The 21398-nt window shown below is 42.1% G+C and overlaps 1 protein-coding gene across 1 annotated transcript; it reads right to left on the minus strand.

The window, feature by feature from the left end:
* Positions 1 to 864: 864 nt before the first annotated feature.
* On the minus strand, positions 865 to 20403 carry notchl (notch receptor, like). Its single transcript, XM_088328125.1, has 11 exons — positions 20274 to 20403; positions 16542 to 16686; positions 14946 to 15284; positions 13550 to 13773; positions 10596 to 10929; positions 8718 to 8857; positions 7737 to 7798; positions 6025 to 6148; positions 5592 to 5689; positions 3936 to 4258; positions 865 to 1843 (listed from the first exon to the last, which is right to left on the minus strand). The coding sequence occupies exons 1-11, from the start codon at positions 20326 to 20328 to the stop codon at positions 1321 to 1323; spliced, it is 2367 nt and encodes a 788-aa protein (XP_088184251.1). The 5' UTR covers positions 20329 to 20403; the 3' UTR covers positions 865 to 1320.
* Positions 20404 to 21398: the final 995 nt, after the last annotated feature.

Genomic DNA, 21398 nt, shown 5'->3' on the forward strand with positions numbered 1-21398 from the left:
TGCAGTTAAATAGCATACATCTGTAGGTATTTTCGCTATTTGACAAACATTTTTTTTCTTTTGTTGTTTTATATTAAGGAATATTCTGTCGCGCTGTTCTCTATTTTTATGTCTGTCCAAAACTGTCATGTCCTGCAAGGTTGTCATAGTGCCCAGCTGGCCCCGCCCCTTGACACTGGCTGACCTGCATTTCCTGATTACTCCTATGGGTACTTAAATATGCTTTTTGGAACTGCCCTTTGCCAGATCGTTGTTTACCCTTGTTGAAAACTTTGACTGTTGACACCTGTTTATTCTTGTTTTGCTTGTTGGACTTTGTAACATTCTGAGAGATTCCTGCATGTTCTGTTTGATCCTGAGAAATGCCTGTTTTGTAATTTTGCCTGCATTTGAGCCTGCTTTGTTTTGTTTTTGGTGTGTTGGACTACTTTTCTTTCTCAATTATAGTGACAGATCGTCCACGCAAATGAGTTCCTACTTCCTGCTTCCCGACCCGTTTAGAGACGTCCCGTTCCGTTTCATGACAAAAACTTCAATAGTTGGATAAAGAGAAAGAAAAAATATATTGATCCATCCATTATCTGGACGGTTTATCCTCAGTAGGGTCACGGGGGTGCTGGAGTCCATCCCAGCTATCTTCGGGCAATGAGCAGGGGGTACACCCTGAACTGGTTGCCAGCCAGTCACAGGACACACAGGGACAGACAACTGACTCGTTCATTCACACCTAGGGACAATTTGGACCGGACAATTAACCTGACATGCATGTTTTTGGAGTGTGGGAGGAAACCGGAGTGCCTGGAGGTAACCCACGCAGCACGGGGAGAACATGCAAACCCCGCACAGGAAGGGTGGTAACTGGAATTGAACCCATGACCTCAGAACTGTGCTGCAGATACCCTTATCTACCCCAGATACGTGGACTGAGCAATTAAGGAAAAACACTAGACCGTGTGTACAAGCTCAAACATCTAGTTGGATCCGCCCATCTCTGTCTGTCCCTCACCCCCTCATACGCCCCCCTCCGGAGGAAAACAAAGCCTATACAACAAAGACAGTTAAAACATCTTCTTTGTTCCTTTATCTCTTTGTTTTCCTTATCCTCACTGTAAAATGTGGACCTGGAGTGCCACTTCCAAATTCGTTGTCACAATATATCCCATGTTGTAACAATGACAATAAAGGTATATTCTATTCTATTCTTATCACTCAGCTGCTGTGCCGCCCCAAACATATAAGATTTTTAAAAATCAGATTCATCAATTAATCAATAATATGATCGATGATTGATTCGTTGCAGCCTTAGTTCAATGCCGCCTTTTACAAGGCGGTCTGTGTGGCATCGTTAGCATTATTCGACCTCTCTCCGCGAGATTTCGGCTCAGAAACCGGCGAGCTAACGCTAGCTTGCTCCGATGCACCACCGCCATCGCCCCCTCCGTTCACAAGAGACTGGCGAGCCGATTGGGCGGCAGCTTCCTGCGACGGCGGCGGAGATACAATCACTCGTTCGATGTGCTCATTGGCTGTCCGTTCGGTAACAATAACGTAATTGGGTTCCATCTGATGGGAGCTGGAACGGCGCTGCAGTGCATGCTGGGTACACGAAAAGGAACGTTGGCGGGGAGCCGGTTGCGGTGAAAGGAAGTGAGGCGTCACCGCTCTCGGTGCTTCGTGATGCCTCTCCCGGTCCTCGTCCTCCGAGGTGACCTCCTGCAGGGTGCTGATGGGCCGGGGGGAACGGCCCATGATCCTGGGGGGCACCAGGGCGGTCGCCGATTGGTTGAGCTGTGGTCGCCAGTTTTGAGGCGATGGGTATTGGACGCCAGTCATGGACCAGGTACTATCAAGACATAATTTCAATAAAATATTAGCATTGGGTAGAACCTCTTTGATCCATGATGCCAAACAGTGACAAAACCATTAAAGGAGTTCCTCACAGTTCTATCTTTAGCCCACTTTAATTTCTCTTTTAATTACCTCATTATAAATAATATGTAAAAACAGAATTATTTGTAGAATAGAGAAAGGTTTCTCAAGGTACTATTCTATTTGCATACCTGTATTTATTTTCTATTTAATTGTTTTAAAAACAGATTATGAGGCTGTGTTTTGACACATTTTTATCTTTTTAATCTTCTTACTTATTGCACTTGAAGGAGAAGCCCTCTAATTACATTGTACTACTTTATAAGCACAATAAAGGTTCATTCATTCATTCATTCACTCATTCATAAATGTGTACCAGTGAAACCACAAAGAAGATAATATTAAAGAGGTTCTCAATGTTTTGTCCCCAAAAAGTATGAATTGTTTATTTAAGTAATAACAGTACATGATTAGCATTATTTTTACTAATTATGTCACGGTTGGCATGGTGCCCAATTGGCCCCGCCTGTGTGGCGCCAGCTGCGGCTCGTTGACAGATTGGCTTCCCCGCTATTTAAGTCCTGTCACGCTTCCTTTGTCAGCCCGTCAACGAACTTCTGCCACGCAAGACGTGGGTTTCGACTCGGTCCTGTTCCTGTTGTTTTTTTCTGTCCAGTATTGTTCCCGTTTATTTTGTCCCGTTTAATTTCGGTTCCCAGTTTTGTTTACGTCTATTTCGTCCTGTTTATTATTTTCTCCAGTTTTTGTTCTCGTCTAGTTTCTCTTCTTTATTTTCGATATCCCGATTCATTATCTATCCTGTCTGTCCCGTCCTGTCCGGTATCGACCCCATCTGTCCGATATCTGCTCAGGCAATTGGAATCGATCTCGTCGGCTTTCTGTCTTTACACGCCAGACCAGTGCCTAACTAGCATGACTTCTCGTTTCCTGTAAAATAAAAGGCTTGTGTGAGAACGTCATGCGTTTGGGTCCTGATCCTGTTCTGGTTCTTGACAAATTATACTAAAGTACATGCTTATATTGCACTAAATTCGGTTAAACGTTATTTTTCTTAATTTACCCTATAAAAATATCCTTCTCCAGTTAAAATAAGAGAACAGATGTTGATATTCTCGTTATACATTAATTAAATTAATGTCTCTGGAGAAACTGAAAAACATTATACTTCATATTCTTACATTTTGAATCATTGTAATTAAATAAATGTCTTGTATTTTAAATACCTCAATTTTTTTTTCTTATCATCCGATAAATATTTTTTTTTAATATTCCTTTTTTGGTTTGGTTATATTTTGTAAAGTTCTTTTATTTGGAAATAAAAGTAAAATAATCTTTAAAATGACAATTATTACATGAGATTACATTGCAGATATAGTGTCTCATTTAGAAAAATATATATATTTTACCAAGATTAGATAAATAATTGCTTTCTGATTAAAAAAGAAGCATACTAAACAAAATAAATTATATTCTTAAAAAAAGTTCAGGCCATTTTCTGCAAATGGGATGAATTGTTACATTTTTCATTTATTACTGCAGTTCACTGTACAGTTTACATCGAAAAATCCAAACTACCTATCGATTATTTTGCAAGTAATGCATTTTTGAAATAACATTTTCTAAAACTCTCATGGGCTAATGGGTAGGTAGCCCCATAAGACCAGCTGTGTAGCCCAAGGATTGGTTCTGAAAATAGCTCACCATTGAGGTTCCCCGCGTTTTTATATATGATTTCGAACTGACATGATGTTTTAGTGGTTGACTTAACTCCTGATAATTACAACCTGGTAATAACATAGTAATAACATAAGTTATCATTTTAAAAATGTATACCAAACTGGTTAGCGCCAATCGGTAACAAACAGTAGCTCTCTTGTAAATGTATAACAGTATTCAGGTTAAAACACCGATTTCCGGTATGCATATTAAAAAGGTCTGGTTCTCTCCTCTTCTTACTTATACTTCCAATTCCAAGGCATGATGTGTTTCTAACAGTTCCAGATGTTCTTTCTTAAAATCTTATCACACTGTCATCAAACACCCACCTCTGTGGCGGCGGAGTCATGTCCCGATGCGCCACCATCCCTGAGAAGGAGGCGCTTCGACCTTGGGTGCCCACCCACGGAGAGTACAAGAGCGCCCGTTCCTCCCACAACATCTCGCCGGACGCGTCCGTGGTGGCGGGCCCCCTCTGGATCTGGTGGGCCAGCAGGAGCTCCAGGACTTGGTGGTGAAGACCTTCTCTGGCCACGTCGACCGGGCGGCGCCCCCTGCGGTCGTGGAGGTCCAAGTTGGCGCCGTGGAGGAGCAAGAGCCTGGCCGTGTCGTAACAACCGTAGAAGGCGGAGAGGAAAAGTGGTGTTTCACCCTGGCGTGTGAAAAACATAAGAAATTTAAGCTAAGAGCTTTCTATCACTTTGTAAATCAGTGGTCGGCAACCATTTATCTACCACGGACCGGTTTAATGCCTAGTCGTGCTGTCAGAGACCAGAAACAGAGACAGGACCCACTTGCGTTCGTTTTTCACAGCTTTATTTAGAAGGAGGAAAGGGCCTGCACCCACAATCCGGTGATCGTCGGTCATGGGTAGCAGATCGCAGGCGAGCGTAGGTAGTGTCGAAGAAAGAACAGGTCGGGACGGAGAAGCAGAAACGTAATCGGGTTCAGAAAAGGGGTCGGAGCCGGGAGTCAAACAGGAATCAGGACAGGATAGTCAGGGTCGAAAGGGCTTGCCTAGCGCGGGGCTGAGGTTCGCAGACGGATTGACAACGGGTGACATGAGACGGGGGTTTAAAAGGAGATGAGCAGCCAATCAGTGTCCGAGGCAGTTGGCGCCAAAGGAGCCGACTCAGGTGCCTTGCATCAGTAATCATGTTGGGGTTAGGAACTTATTTTTTCTGTATTGTGTGCGCAGTGTATAAAGCTGTGGCCTCACATATTTATTGTTTAAACCAGGGTTAATCCAAACAAAGAGACTTACATGTCAGAACCAGAACAGACGGTAGACCCAAACGTGTAATGTTTCACACCACGCCTCATTGCGGAAGCGGAAAAGTCAGGCGCCGGAAAACAAACGCCAGCGATTCGGCGATCCGGGTTCGATTCGTGTTCCTTCCAATGCTGAGCAAAATGGTCAGCAATATGTGTCGACTGATCAATGATTGCTCGATCATTGCTTAATTACGGTAATATGCTACCGTAAAACCCATGTTTGTTTTGGGTTGTCTGTCCCCTGTGGTCAGTCCGTCTGCAAACCTCAGTGAATACCAGGCAAGCCTTTTTCAACCCTGACTCCGAAGTGTCCCATTTTTGCTTTCGTCTGTCTCCGGCTACAACCTGTTTTGATCCTGACTACGTCTGCTCTCCCGTCCCGGCTTACGACCTCTTTTTGTCCCCGACTACGTCTACGCTTCCATTCTGGCCTACGTCTCGTTTCCGACCCTGACACCGCCATTGCTCGCTACGGAAGATTCACTTCCGTGTTCGGATCGCAATCCGAGTACAAGAGCGACTTGCTCCCCGCGACCAGCGAACACCGGACCGTGGGCTTAGCCATTTCCTCTTTCCTTTACTAAAACTTGTGAGAAACGTAACGCAATTGTTTCCGTTCTGGTCCTGACAGCCTGGTACCAAACGACCCACGTCTTGGTACCGGTCCGAAGCCCGGTGGTTGCCGACCATATATAGATGAAAGGTAGTACCTTATTGTCTTGGAGGTCCACAGCAGCACCATAGCGAATGAGCGTCCTGGTCAGAGAGAGATGGTTGACTGAGCACGCCCAGTGCAGGGCCGATCTCCCTGAGAGAGGTAATGCGAATTCCGGGTCGAAGGGGAACGGGGATGGAAGAAGGGCGTGAGTAAGTCAGCCAGTGAACAACCTTTACACAACAGAGTCAGAATGGAGGGATGAATTCAGAAATGGGCCCAGAAGAAGAAGAGACAAAGCCAGGAATCAAAGTTAATGCTCTTTCATTAACTTTGTTCCGAGTCGGAGGAAAGCAACAGAGGGTCTGGAAGAGAAAGGGGAAGAAATGGAAGGAAGAAGGAGGTAAGTTACTCCGTCTTCACAAGAAAGGATCCCCACATGCAACTTTTCTCCAAGGTCACCTCGATGAAAATTTCGGATATCTCACCTGTGTGATCCGTGTTGTTGACGGACACTCCGGCTCTGAGAAGCTCCAGGACCACTCGATCCAGTCCACTGCGCACCGCACGGATCAGGACCACGGAACCGTCCGGGCCGCACCACTCTGCGGACTGAGGGACAAAGCGTTTGTGATATTTTGCAGAATGTCGGAAAATGAAAATTTGAGACAACGCTGAGGGAAGCACAAGAGAAAAACGAGCGGCAGGGTAAAATATGTCCACTTGCTTTGATTTTGCCAAAGCCAGGTGCCTCTCACAAACGCTGTACTTGTATTTTTCCCTCTCTCTCTCTCTCTCTCTCTCTCTCTCTCTCTCTCTCTCTCTCTCTCTCTCTCTCTCTCTCTCTCTCTCTCTCCCTGTCTTTCTCTTTTTCTTTTTTTTTACTCTTTCTCTTTCTCTTTTTCTTTGTTCATCTTTGTTTCTCTCTTTCTGTGTCTTTTTACCTTCTTTTGCTCTCTCTTCCTTTTTTTCCTTTTCTCTCTCTCTCTGCCTTTCCCCCTTCTCTCACTATTTCTCTTTTTATCTCTTTTGTTTCTCACATTCTCTCTCCGTCTCTCTCTCTCTCTCTCTCTCTATCTCATAATCTCTCTCTCTCTTTTCCCTCTCCCTCTCTCTCCCTCTTTCTCCTTTTCCCTCTTTTTTTGTCCCACCCTCTCTCTTTTTCTTTCCCTCTCTTTCTCTTATATAATTCTCCGTCTTTTTATTTCACTCTAATCTACTAGTCCGGCCCCCGAGAGAATGTTTGTTCTAGATAGATAGATAGATAGATAGATAGATAGATACTTAGTTCATCCCCGAAGGGAAATTCACATTTCCAGCAGCATCCCTGAGCTGTGGGCCCCGAGTTAAAATGAGTTTGACACACCTGGCCTAAGGTATGATAATAGTGCAATGAAACCAGGGGGTGGCACTGTGTCCACGGCACAAGTCTGAAGTCATAGGATCAAGTCCAGCTCCCAGCCTTCGTGTGCGGAGTTTGCATGTTCTCCCTGCGCTTATGTGGATTTCCTCTGGGCACTCCCGTTCCTCCCACATCCCAAAAAGTATGCAAGGTAGGTTAATTGTCCCTAGTGGAGAATGAGCCAGTGGTTGTATGTCTCTGTGTGCCCTGCGACTTGCTTGCCTTTTCAAAATAAAATATGTCTTATTAAACCCCAAGAATAGTTAGAAATAACAGTGAAATAGTTTCAATTCCCTTTTCCCCTTATTGTATTGCAAAATCATTAATTGTTGTCCAATAACAAACGCAATACTGAAAACAAGCAGAATACTACAAAACAAAGGAGCTAAAATATTGTAAAATAACAAAAAATGAGACAGAAATTAAGATAAATGAGCTGGTGGAATAGATGACATTTGTAATCTTTTACTGGTATTAGTAAAGAAATGCAAATGAAATAAAAAGTATCAGTAAAACAAGCAATATATACATCACACAGTATATAATTTTGGTGATTGAGTTTTTCCTTGCCCTCATGTTAGTTCCAGATCAGGGTATGGTGTAATAATAGTCTGAAAAAATAGTCTGTGTAATAACCTGTGAAGCCCTTTGAGACTCTTTGTGATTAAGGGCTATACAAATAAAAATGACTTGACCTGACTTGATTGGGTTGGAAAATTATCATCATTTCTGGTTACGTACTGGTACAAAAAACAGTTGCTGTGCATTCCAGGAAGAAAGTGTATATAATGCATGCACCTGTTGAGGTGGACTGAGCAGAGGTGGAGGCATGGCGTTCCGGTCCCAGCCTAGTGAGGAAGCTGATGAAAAAACATACAAAAACACATTGTCAAAGTTGTCACGCGGAGACCGGACCAGAACGGAAGCAGGAGGCAGGAAGGGAGAACTCATTTGCGTTAACGATTAGTACTTTTATTTAGCAAAATAAAAGTCATCCAACACTCACGGACAAAACAAAACAAAAAAACAGGCTTACACTCAGAACGAGCAAGTACAAGTTTCCTCCGACTCAAACAAAACAGGACAGAGCAAAACAGAACGGAAAATGCAAATGAACCAGCACCCGCAATACCCACAACCCACCCTTAAGTAGCACACACGCAAATTAGCTGATCTACCACAGGCGGTGCCCAGGGGGCGGGGCCAGACGGTCGCCACGGCGACCATGCTGGACACAACAAAAGTCTTATTTTGACGTTTGTTGTAAAACCTGCAAATAAAGTGACTTATGCGCAGGGTTGGGTAGGGTTACTTTAATTTGATTACTTTCAATTACTTTTGGATTACTCCAATACCAAATATGCTAATAAAAGACAAAAGAAACTAAATATGAATAAAATGATGACTCACAACACGTGGTAAGCTTTCTCTCCTGGCTTTGATCTCTTTGATCTCCTGCAAAACGAACATAAAATGCGACAGAAACAAAATGAAAATAAATCCTAACAGCTTGCCAACTTCATTTTTGCCGTTCCATGTATTCCGTTACTCCCCAAGCCTGCACAAAATTTAGTCATTTTATTCATATTTAGTTTATTTTGTCTTTTATTAGCATATTTGGTATTGGAGGAATCCAAAAGTAATTGAAAGTAATCCAGTTAAAGTAACCCTACCCAACCCTGCTTATGCGCAACCTAGACATTGCCATGTTGTGGTTATAACAGTAAGCATTATCATGGAGCCCAGTGTTTGAGTTAGGGTTTGTTTTTTTTGTCTGACCTGGCGGCGGCCTACGAGTCTGGGATCCTCCTGCCCTGTATTGTTTTGTGTCCTCCTGACGCGCAACCGTCCTCACGTCCTCCATGGAGCTCTGTGTGAAGTCGGTATCACTAGCCAAGTCCTGGTCCCTTTTGAGAGGCCTGAAAGAACGGGGAAAACTTGGACATTAAACCGTACGTATAGTGGGTTGTTTACCTTTGCTCATCATTCAAATCAATTTTTTTATTCTTATGATTTAATCTTTTCACCACTAGGACAGTAGTGTGTCTTGGGCAAGTACAGCCTGGTGGCACTCATCCCTCTCCAGGCCAACAGTCTATGCTGCTTTTTGTCAGAGATGGACATTATTAAGACTATTTAGTGGCTATATTTGCACAGATAAAATACATGTATATAGTTTAATTCTACATGATGGTAGTGGGAAAAGAACTTACGTCCATTCTGGATGTAGTCCAAACAGAGAGAGAGAGAGCATGGTTTATTTTGCGTCAGAGAAATCAGTACACACAAGAACATGACTTCAAAATAAAAGAATACAAGATTGATAAACGTACAAGAGATATAATTACACTCATTGTTGAAACGTTACTTCATGTGTGTGTGTGTGTGTATGAGAAACATTGTTTTTATATTTAGTAATATAAAAACAAGCTAATTACCTTGAGACAGAAATTCAAGAGATTTACACGATTCATTTCTTTAAATTCTATGTGTATGTGTGCACTATATAGGGCAACTTTGAATTTCAAGACACTCTGTATAATGATAATAAAGGCGTCCTATTCTATTCTATTCTATTCTATTCTATTCTCATCTCATCTCATCTCATCTCATCTCATCTCATTAGCTGTACCGCTTATCCACATTAGGGTCGCGGGGGGGCTGGAGCCCATCCCAGCCATCTCCGGGCAGTGGGCAGGGGACACCCTGAACTGGTTGCCAGCCAATTGCAGGGCACACGGGGACAGACAACTCACTCGCTCATTCACACCTAGGGACAATTTGGACCGGCCAATTCACCTGAAATGTATGTTTTTTGGAATGTGGGAGGAAACCGGAGTGCCCGGAGGAAACCCACGCAAGCACGGGGAGAACATACAAACTCCGCACAGAAAGTCTGGAGCTGGATTTGAACCCACGCAGGAGGTTCCCATGACATGAACTGTGCCGCACAAGCGCTAACCGCTGCGCCGCCGTGCTGCCCCTCTATTCTATTCTATTCTATTCTATTTTATTAGTAATTGATCGTCAAATCAACAAACTGCGTAATAAATGTCGGGTGCGCCATTTGAGGTGTCCTTACAAAGTAGAATCATTTCTCTATTAAGTGTTAACAACGCCTAACGGAGTTCAAAGAGCATCTATGTATTTTTTTTCACCGCACCTATCTGCTTTTATTTTACTTTTATCACAGCTGTTTTGGACTCGCAAATTGCAACATATTAGGAAGCAGGAAAGGGGGTGTGAGGGGGACTGGAGAGGGATTTGTGGTTTTCTGTTAGTGTACCATGAAAATGGTGAAAGTAAGAAAAGGACTGTTTCAAATACAGTCCAATCGCTAACCCAAACCCCTGAAAAGTTGAAAAAGAAGAGGTTTTTTTTAGGGCGCTCTCACAATCAGCTTGACAGAGGCTGCAATGAAGATTTAAGCCAGAAGATGGCGTCAGCAAGTAGAACATTTTCAAATTCCAGACATTACACTTAATGAATAAAAACGTAGCTCCTTCAAAATGATGTGACTGATAGTTTTTCTCGAGTGGATATTTGGCGTGCTCTATTGGTAATTTGAGGTAAATGCAATCGGCATTCAGAGATTCTAGAACTTATTTTAAACACAAGATAAAATGGCTTCATGAATATGAACAGTAAGTGCTTTACCTCATCCTTATGGCATCTTCTCCCAAAGGTTCCCTCCTCCTCTTCTTTTCAGCCTCCTTGGCTTTTTTCTTCTTCCTGAGGCCCGCCCGGTCTTTGTCTTTCTCCCGGCTGGCCTTTCCCCTGGCCTCCCGCTGGCTATTAGTGGCCGACCAAGCTTTGGCCTTTCCGTCTGTGGAGGTGGAGCGATGGCTTACTCCCTGGCCTCCTGTTCCTTGACCGCTTCCTTCTCTCTGCCGCCTCATCCGTCTCACCACCAAGAAGACCACCAGGGCCAGGGCCAAAAGCAGGCCGGTTGCCACGGAAACCACTGCCCACAACCATGCGGGGGTTGGGTCTTTGACAAATGACAGACAAAATATGGAAATGTCCGTTAGATATTGGATATTTTAGAATCCTTATGTAAACTTTTGGAAGTTTTTCCCAGTCTTTTTATTTCCTTGAAGGTGGTGTGCGTAACTTCAAAACATTCTACATGCTGTCACAATCTTCTGGTTGGAATTATGATAGCAGCTACTCTTGTTGCGCATGCAAGTATGTGAAATTCTTAGATGCGCTACAAAATCTTTTAAATGAAAATCTTTTGGGGAGTTTGGGTTGCCATTTTGGACTGTATTTGAAACAGTCCTTTTCTTACTTTCAGCATTTTCATGCTAAAATTAAAGAAAACACACGTGATATCAAGTCCCGCCTCATCCCCGCCTCCTTCCCTTCAGCATAATGCGTTCCGTGGCCGATGATAAAAGTAAGATAAAAGCAGATAGGCACAGTGGAAAAACATATATAAAGGCTCTTTGAATTTAGTTGGGCATTGTTAACAGATATTTAATAATTTTTTCAAATTCAATTTTAAACTTTTTAAGAACACCTCAAACTACGCACCCCCGGACCCCATTCAATAAAACTAACATTAGGAGCTAGTGTACAGAAAGTAGAGAGGTTATTATTAGAATATTCTCATGACTGCATTTTCTTTAAAAAAAGAAAAAAAAAAAAGAAAAGTGATAGTAACCCTCTAAAAATGTTTTTACTATATACTCATTTCATCATTTCAAGAATTCTTAAATACGCTCAGATCATTTTTTTTTTTCAATTTTCTTGGGGTTTGGTTTGGCATTTGGATTGTACCAGGTCAATTTTTACTTTCACCATTTCATGCTGCATGGATGAGCATGAAGTTACTCTCCAGGAAACTTTCAGGTATGAGCTACTGAGCCCATGTGACAAACACACATGGAGATCAATAGGGCACATTGGAACTGTTGTCAACTGTGCGTAGACGGAAACTACAGTGGTATGGTCACAACACAAGATCATAGGACTGGCCAACTTTAGGGCACAGTCCAAGGGGGCAGGAAGAGAGGAAGACCGAAAAAGAACTGGACTGGTGCAGACTTTGCCATGACCCAAGAACAGGCCAGGGACCGTCAACAGTGAAGAAGGCTATCCAGAGTTGCGTCCTCATTGGTGCCCTGACGACCTATGCAGTTAAAGGATTCGTGAACCTTAAACCGTGAAACAATGCCCAAGTGAGTTCAAAGAGCTTATGCTTTATTTTCCATTGTGCCTTTTTGCTTTTATCTTTTTTTTTTTTAAATCAGGGTGGAACGAACCCCCCAAAAAAAGAAAAAAAAGAAAAAGTTAATCCGAGCACGTCAAGTAACGCCTGTAAATCATGTGTTGCTCAGCTGGATCTCCTGGCTTAAAGTTATGATTGCAGCCTTAAGTTTTCAAATAGCGCACACCACCTTTTAGTACAGTTAATTCTGTTTTATTCCACTATTGTGTCAACTTATCCAAAGGGTTTTGTTTGATTTATTAAAAACAATTTTAGGAACATATCGTGGCATGCCAACAGATTTTAACAGCGGCTATTACGGCACCAGGCCACAGGGAGGCGCCACTTTGTTATCTTCCTTTTGAGAAGTAGTACTAAGTAAATTATTTAGACTTAAATAAAGTATTTGCATTAAGTATATGGTCTAATTTGGCTACCTACTCTGGAATCAAGAAACAAGTTTGATGACTTTTAAAACACTTTCATAATTTACCCGTAAGCCGAACCCTGAACCATACAAGAAGTCGGCCATTTTGTTGCGGGGGAGATAATTTAGGAATTAATTGCAACAATTCCATATGGTCCTATTTGCAAAAACTGGTTGAAAAGTCGTTGAAAATACAATGAAAAGATGCCAAAAGATGTCTTTACGTCATGATTGCTGATTCGGGGCACCTGCGACTGCCCCGTTGGCGCCAACAGCCCTGGTCGCTGATTGGCTGAGTGACTCTTTTTAAACCCACGTCTTCCAAGAGGAAGCTGTCAGACCGTCTGCGAACTTATGCTCTCAGCTAGGCAAGCTTTGTACTATCCGACATTCTCCTGCCCTGTTTTTCTCCTGCCTGATACCTGTTACCGACCTGTTTCTGGACCCGTTTCTATTTTGCTCCTCCGTCCCAGCCATCGACCTGTTTTGCCCTGTTTCCTGCCTGATACCTGTTGCTGACCTCTTTTCTGGACTCGTTACTGCCCTTGCTCCTCCGCTGCCTACGAATACCCTCGCTCGACACGGAAGTGCCACTTCCGCGTTCCTGCCATTAGCTACCCGTGACCGACGGTCATCGGATCGTGGAAGCAAGCTCTCTTTCTCAATAAAACTGAGTAAAATGAATGCTGTTGGGTCCTGTCTCTGTTTCTAGCTTGTGACACTTTATTTGGTCAAAAAGTGAAAGTGAAAGACCTTTAAGGGTGTTGAATAGATGTATTTAAACAACTGGTATAGCTAAAATTGGTTCATGTTTAATAGGTGGAACACACCCAAATTTTAGATGTTTATTTTTGGAATATAGCATGACTCATTGTAAAAAACGGAGCTGACCAGATTTACATTAAAATCTGACATCCATAAGAAGTCTATTTCCGGGGTTTTTTGATAGAAAATTACTTTTCACAGTTCTACCTTTGACATCTTTTTTTGTGATCTCCTTCTCTTCTTGCTCATCTCTGCTTCCGATTTCGTCCTGGACACCTCGAATGGTTATGACAGCTTTCAAGTCTGACAGGGCAAGGGTCTCCTGCGACAAGACAGCCCTCAGGAAGCTGGCTGCCTCGGTGGCGTGAGGGAAGCAAGTGGAGGGCTGGCGAGAACATGGACGGTTGTCCACTTGGAGGAATATCAAAGAGCTGGGACAGAGAAATATTTGTCATTTAGTGTCATATTAGTTTTTAGAATACAGCATACCGTATTTTCCGGTCTATAGGCACACCTACCTATCTATCTATCTATCTATCTATCTATCTATCTATCTATCTATCTATCTATCTATCTATCTATCTACCTACCTACCTACCTACCTACCTACCTACCTACCTACCTACCTACCTACCTACCTACCTACCTACCTACCTACCTACCTACCCTGGTCATATCCCTCGAGAGAGATGACCGACAGCAAGACAAACATACAAAAACAAAGAAAATAAAAAGGGAAAACGTAGCAAAAACACACACACAAACAATTTTGGACCATGGCCAACCCAAATGCCCAAACACCCAAAAAGTTAAGCACCCAAGTTGGTCATGCTTTTGTCCCTCCAGATGAAACAGAAAACAAGATAGCGGCCATGTTACTCGAATCAGGGTGGTTTACCCCTGCCGCATCATACGGATGCCCTGCCCATCCCTTAGAACGCATCTAAACATCCCACTATCCTTTTATAACACCTCTCCATTCATTCCTAGGCACACCTAAAACCCCAAATCTGACAGAAAATTGAAAGTGCACCTTATAATCCAATGCATCTTATATACAGGAAAACACAATTTTATATTCATAGTTACGATTAAATAATACTGCATAGAGGTAACTGTCCTGTCATTGAGAAACATATAGAGTGGTCTTCCAGTGCCCTATGTGGTTAACATGTCAATTGTTTGTTGCTGAATTTTAGAGGTGAAACCAGATGTCATAATGTTTCTTCCTGTTCTAAGAAACAAATTATTTTAATTCAAATGTATTTATTTATGTATTTATTTTCATGCAACCCTAGCTCTTACTGTAATTTGAATTCCATGTGCCTTATAGGCTAGTGCTTCTTATATATGTAACATATATCACAAAAGACAATTTAGTGTGCCTTATAGAGCGGAAAATATGGTACTTGTTTATTGAATATTGTTAAGCTAATGTATCATTATTGATGTCTCAGGTGGAATATTTTAGCCGTTATTCACTTTGTAACCGTAGTTCTAGAATTGCTTTTCGGCGTCAAATGCTTGTAAACCATTTATATGGAGAACCCCAAGGCTGCGTACTGGCTCCACTGTATATTTGAATCTTTTTTGTAGTACTAACCCGTTAGCTTCGCCGGCTGACGTCTTAGCCAACAAGTCAACGAGCTGCTGGGGATCAAAATCAAACAGGCTCCCGGTGGCGGAGAGTGGGGCCGAACCCCTCAGTGTCACAGGGGTCTGCAACACAACGCTGAGGGCCCACAGGAGCGATGTGTTGGCGAAGGTGGATCCGCCACCTTTGTGTGGAATGGAGGTGTGGACCACCAAGGTACCCTTGGCCCACAGGGCACTCTGCCCAACCGAGCAGTCGCCGCCATCCCACCCGCAAGCGGCACTTTCACAGCCTTTGTCGCACTGAGAGTTGGAGTAGTGGTTGCGGCAATAGGGAATGTGGCCGGGACTAAGAAAACGGGTCAAAAAAGGAAACATATTTAGCTGCGCCTTGACAATAATGGAACCCTATTGAAAGTTTAGAGTTTAGTAGACACTCATAATAAGGAGAGAGGACATCAAAGAAATTTGAACTTGCAAGGAGAACAAGTCAGGACTGTACAATAAACCATCAGTGTCAAATTTCAAATCTGCTCTAAAAGCCTTCCCCTGAGCCCTTTATTTTTATCAATTCTACTCAGTTACAAAAAGAAATACAAACATTAATTGCTGCCTGTGACAAAACTGTAAACAATGCATAATAGTCACTAGTCAAAATAACAAACTGACCTCCTATGCAATCTCCTTTGCAGGTGTCCATGTTTAAAAACAGAATAAACTCATCACCGATAGTAAAACGGGGGAAATTAGTGGTGATTTTTATCAATCAATTAAAAAATGTTGAAAAATGGATTAAAAAGATGTTGTATAAATTATCTTTTTTTTTAATCCTCTCAGTAAAAATTGAAATCTGAAATTTAAATTAATTAAAAATATTTTATCCACCATTTCACAAAAATCTTAATTATTACTAAAACATGTACTCAAATACATCAAAATAAGTTATAATTGAAAAATGTTTTTTATTTTTTTAAATTAAAAAATAACAATCAAATATAGAAAATATGTTATTTTAGAAAGACAAATAGATGCAAAATTGAACAAAAATGCCTTCTTTAATAATTAAGTATGAAATAAGATTGGGACCAGTGAAGAAGAAAAAAAAGGAAAATGGTGGGATTATGACATGATTTCTTCAGAATCCTGACTTTTTTTTATCGTATTTTGATTTTAAAAGCCACATTTCATACTTTTCAGTAAGAAAAAAAGCCATTATCCTAACAATGTTTTTTCTTCATTAGTCCTAATCCTTTTCTGTCATTTTCTAATAGATAGATAGATACTTTATTCATCCCCGCAGGGAAATTCACACTTCCAATAGTATTCTTTTGTTGTTTATCAACAGATTAACAGGATGGCCTCGGGGTGCTGTGTTGTAGTCGTTTATATGTCGTTTAAAAAAATCAAATATTTTTAAAATCTGACCAAAGAAATACTACTTTTATCCCCAAAATATATACATTGTAAATAAATATTGTTACAAAAAGTAAACTTTCAGAGTGGATACAAACTATCACAAAATTAAATCATTCAAAAATGTAAACGATGAAATGAATCAATGATAAACTCATTATTGTGTGAATGAAACATGATGAACTGATCTCACTTGCAGTGTCCTTTTTCCTTGAGGCAATCCATTCCATCCCGGAGACACTCAGGCTCCATGCATTCCCTGTTACATGACCCATCTGCGAACTTGTCTTTACACTTTCTGCTAGCAGGACACTGCCCCCATGGGTCGGTGGACCACACTGCGAGTAAATAAAAACACATAAACATAGCCTTGTGTCATGATTACCGATGTGAATTACCTGTGCCTGCTCCTTTGGCGCCAACTGCCTTGGTCTCTGATCGGCTCCCTGTCCCTATTTAAACCCATTCCTTTCTGTCACCTGTTGTCAGTCCGTCTGCGAAGCTCAGTGTGCTCTAGGCAAGCTTTTTTGACCCTGACTCCAACCTGTTTTTGCCCCCGTCTGTTTCCCGGCTTCGACCCGTTTTTTGATCCTGACCACGTCTACTCTCCTCTCTTGGCTTTCGGCTTGTTTCCGATCCCGACCACGTTTTTTGCTCTCCTGTCCTGGCTACTGACCCGTTTTTTTCGTCCCTGACACCGCCATCGCTCGCTACAGAAGTCCCACTTCCACATTCAGAGCGACCTGCTTCCTGCGTCCAGCGACCAGTGGGTATCCCAAGGCGGGAGCTCGGAGCGTTTTCAAGTGGGAAAAACGGGTCGATAGCCGGAGCGGGAGATCAGAGCATGGTCGGTGGTCAATAAACGAGTCGTTAGACGGAGCGGGAGACAAACAGGAAATCAGTAACAGACGAGTAGATACGAGACCGACGGGAGCCAGAGTCAAAGTGCTTGCCTTGCGTATGCAGAGGTTCGTTGACGGACTGATAAGGAGTGAATGGAGTACTGGGTATAAATAGGAGGGGAATCAATCAGGCAACTAGCAGCTGACAATCCCAAGATCGAAGGGAATCAATTCTGAAGGAAGTTTATAAGTAGCTACAAAACACAACTGAATACAGTCATGGTGGCACTGTCCTAATTACAGAGTATAAAGATGGTGAATTTCTCAAGTCAAGTCATGACATGTTTATTTGTATATCCCTTAATCACAAAGAGTATCAAAGGGCTGCACAGACAACAGAATATTGCAAACCACAGACTATTACCGTCCCCTGATCTAGAACCTACATGAGGGCAAGGAAAAACTTAAAAACCTCAGCATGGGGAAAATGAAGAAACCTTTAGAAGGGACCTTCCAGGATGACCAGGCTGCATGGATGTTGCATTAAAAAACAAAAAAAATAAAACATAAAAATATTAAAGTATAATATAAACTAAAAAACGAAATTAAAAGCATGATCAGGTTGCAGTGGATGTAGCCTAAACAAATAATACACCGACATGTTCAACATGAATTATAATATAGGTCATGCATAAGCTATAGAATAGAAGTGTGTTAAGCCTAGATTTCAACAATTCCACTGAGGTTACAAATCGAATCTCAGGTGGCAGAGCATTCCTTATGTCGATATCTTCCCTGCTGTACATAATCTCATCAAAGCCGAATTTAGAACTATAAAATAAATTCTCAAATTAGGAGGTCAGCTTCTATGTGCATATTTGATTTTGCGTCACCAGTATCAAATGGTAGGCAGCACATCAGGGCTGCATGGCTTTTATGGGAACAACAAATGGGAAATAAATGGGGCAGACCTGACCTCTGAATTTAAGATACAAATGTGCTGAATTTTGTTTTGGTTTTTATTTGTAAAATTATTATTGCAACACACCATGCCTGGAGAAAAATGAGAAATATCTTGGAAAGTACTCTTGAATAGAAATGGAAATATTCAAGTGGTTTGTAGCCAAGACACAAAATGGATATGGAGCGTCTCAGCTAAGTGTTTGTTTGCAAAAGGCAAGAAATATGAAGGGTTCACTGCTTCCACAGGGTTGTGCAAACATTTTTTCTACCTTTTTTAAAAATTAAGTGTCATTTTTATAGCACTTTATGAAGGTTGACTACATTCCAAATATATACAGTTTTTTGTAACGAGATAGTTACTTTCATAGTAAAGCATTACCTTTTAGTGTCAGTCATCTGGGGGATAACTGAACTACTTCTTAAATAAAGTAACTATTACCTGTAACTAATTACTGTTTTTCTTACCTTTCCAACACTGTTTTTCTTACCTTTCCAACACTGTTTGTATTTAGTTTGCTGTAATTTATTGTCTACTAAAAGGCCGAATTTTTGGGGCGGGGGGGTTATCACACCATCTGCGTGGGTGACACAAATAACGTCTCTCATTGTTTTCCCAGCCTGAAGGTTCAAGACGTGACGTTTGCTTCCTGACGTTGGTGTTTCAAATAGGAACCGGAAGTGAAGCCGGGGGAACCCGACATCAACAGGAAGATTCCAGGGGAAGCCAAAAGCAAAGCGGAAATGAAGCCGGCCCTGGATAAAGCTCAGAATTGGTTGCCGTAGGAACCGCGGGACGTGATGGAGAGGGACAATGGGGCTTGGCAGGTGGGCGAGGCACCACAAACATACGTCATAAATTAAGAGTAAACTTCGAATGACTCAAGATGTCAGGACCAGAATGAAGACAGGACCCACTTGCGTTGCGTTTCTCACAAATTTTATCGGAAGAAAGAGAAAGGGTTGCGCCCACGATCCGGTGATTGCAGGACACGGGAGGCAGGTCGCTCTGATACTCCGAACATGGAAGTAGATCGGTGCCGGGGACAGAAAAACGGGTCAATAGCCGGGACAGGAGAGCAAAAACGTGGTCGGGGTCGGAAGCGAGTTGTAAGCCAGAATAGGAGAGAAGATGTTGTCAGGGAAAAAAAGAGGTTGAAATCCGGGACGGCAGAGTAGACGTGGTCAGGATCAAAAACCGGTCGAAGCTGGGCACAGACGGGAGAAAAAAAAGGGACAGGCGGGAGTCAGGGTCGAAACAGTCTTGCCTTGTGTTCACTGAGGTTTGCAGACGGACTGACAAAGGGGGACAGACAGGACTGGGTTCAAATACTGATCGGGAGCCAATCAGAACCCGCGGCAGTTGGCGCCAAAAGAGCGGGCACAGCTGAGTCACATCATTAATCATGACACAAGAGTCTAATTCAAAGGTAACTTAGTGTGTATTCAAACATAAAAAAAAAGTAATTCCTCTATGTAGACGTTATTACTGAAAAACTGAATCATTAATCTTCTCAATATTGAAATAGCAATTTTATTTGTGATTTCTTCATATATTCTGGAAACTCAACCATTCACACAAAAAAAACACAATTAGACTTATTTCACCTTAAATGAGTTAATGCATATGTCATGAACCAGAACAGGATCAGGACCCAAACGCGTGACGTTCTCACACAAGCCTTTTATTTTACGGGAAATGGGGAGTCATGCACGTTAGGCAGCCGTCTGGCGTGGAAAGACAGGAAGCCAGAGAACGACGAGATTGATTCCAATTGCCCGAGTTTATATCGGACAGGATGGATATTGAATCAGGATATCGAAAATAAACAGTAGAAACTAGACGGGAACGGAAACTAGAGAAAATAATAAACAGGACAAAACTAGATGGAAACAAAACTGGAAACCGAAATTAAACAGGACAAAATAAACGGGAACAATACCGGGTGGGAATTGCCAACAGGTACATGACCGAGTCGAAACACATGTCTTGCGTTCGTTGACAGGCTAACCCAGCCTAAATCACAGATGTTTATCCATCCACACATTTTTCAAAATCCAAACCCTGCCTCACAATAAATGATGCCATACAAGATAAAAAAGGCAATTTCCTTGACTGTTACCTTGTCTTGTGCAGCTTAGTCCAAGGAAAATGAAAACCGTCAGAATCCGCATCATTTACAATGCATCCAGCTGCCGATTTTCTAACTTTCCGATCAATTGGGTGGTTGGACTCCTCATGTGGCCTTCAAGAGGGGAACCACCTTCTTAAAGTAACTCACTCTGCACTTGGTTCACCAGACCTTTCTTTTTCTTTTTTGTTTTTCTTTCCCGGAGGCCCTTGCGGATATCTGGACGACTTCCTGTCACTGTTGTGCAGAAGAATAGAACGTCTGACTCACAATGTTAAATGCATTGGGCCAAAAATATATAAATAAGATAAGGTACAGTTATAACATACCATATATTTTTTTAAAAGATTGATTAAAGCAAAACATTTTTGTGTTTTATCTTTCCTTTAAACACAAGACGCAGAAACAGATGCCAACCATCGAGTACAGTGAACTCTTTTTCTCGCTACTGTACAGATTTTCATCATACATTGTGTTCTGCCTTCCGATTGGCTAAACCGGGGTAGCCAACAAACGGCTCTGTGCCACTCCCTAGTGGCTCCCTGGCGCATTTTCAAAAATATTTGATATTGGAAAATGGTATGGTTTCTGTAGGAGGACAAACATGACACAAACATTATTAACATTTTCTGATAAATATGGATGTATACCAGGGGTGTCAAACTCCTTTTAACTCGGGGGCCACATGATAGAACAAACATTCTCTTGGGCCGGACGACTAGTATATTATAATAATAATAATAATAATTTCCTTGTATTGTCATTCTGTGTAACAATGTACACAGAACGAAATGTCGATTGCACCTGACCCGTTGTAGCGAGCCGATGCAGCCGCAGCCTTTTAAGTCTTAGGAATGACTCGGCCGGGGCGCGAATCACCGACCTCCCAGTCTCAAAGTGGGCGCCTTACCATCTAGGCTACTGATATTAGAGAGAAAGAAAAAAAGAGAGAAAGAAGAAAGAGAGGGAGGGAAAAAGAGATGGAGCGAGAGAAAGGGAAAATGTGAGAAACCAAAGAGATCAAAGAGAAATAGTGAGAGAGGGGGAAATAAAGAGAGAGAGAGAAAGAAATACAAAGAGAAATAGAAAGAGAGAGAGGAGAGAAAAGAGAAGGAG

This window comes from Urocampus carinirostris, chromosome 2, assembly GCF_059441175.1.
Source record: "Urocampus carinirostris isolate Australia breed hairy pipefish chromosome 2, RoL_Ucar_1.0, whole genome shotgun sequence".
In the NCBI taxonomy this organism is placed as follows: Eukaryota; Metazoa; Chordata; class Actinopteri; order Syngnathiformes; family Syngnathidae; genus Urocampus; species Urocampus carinirostris.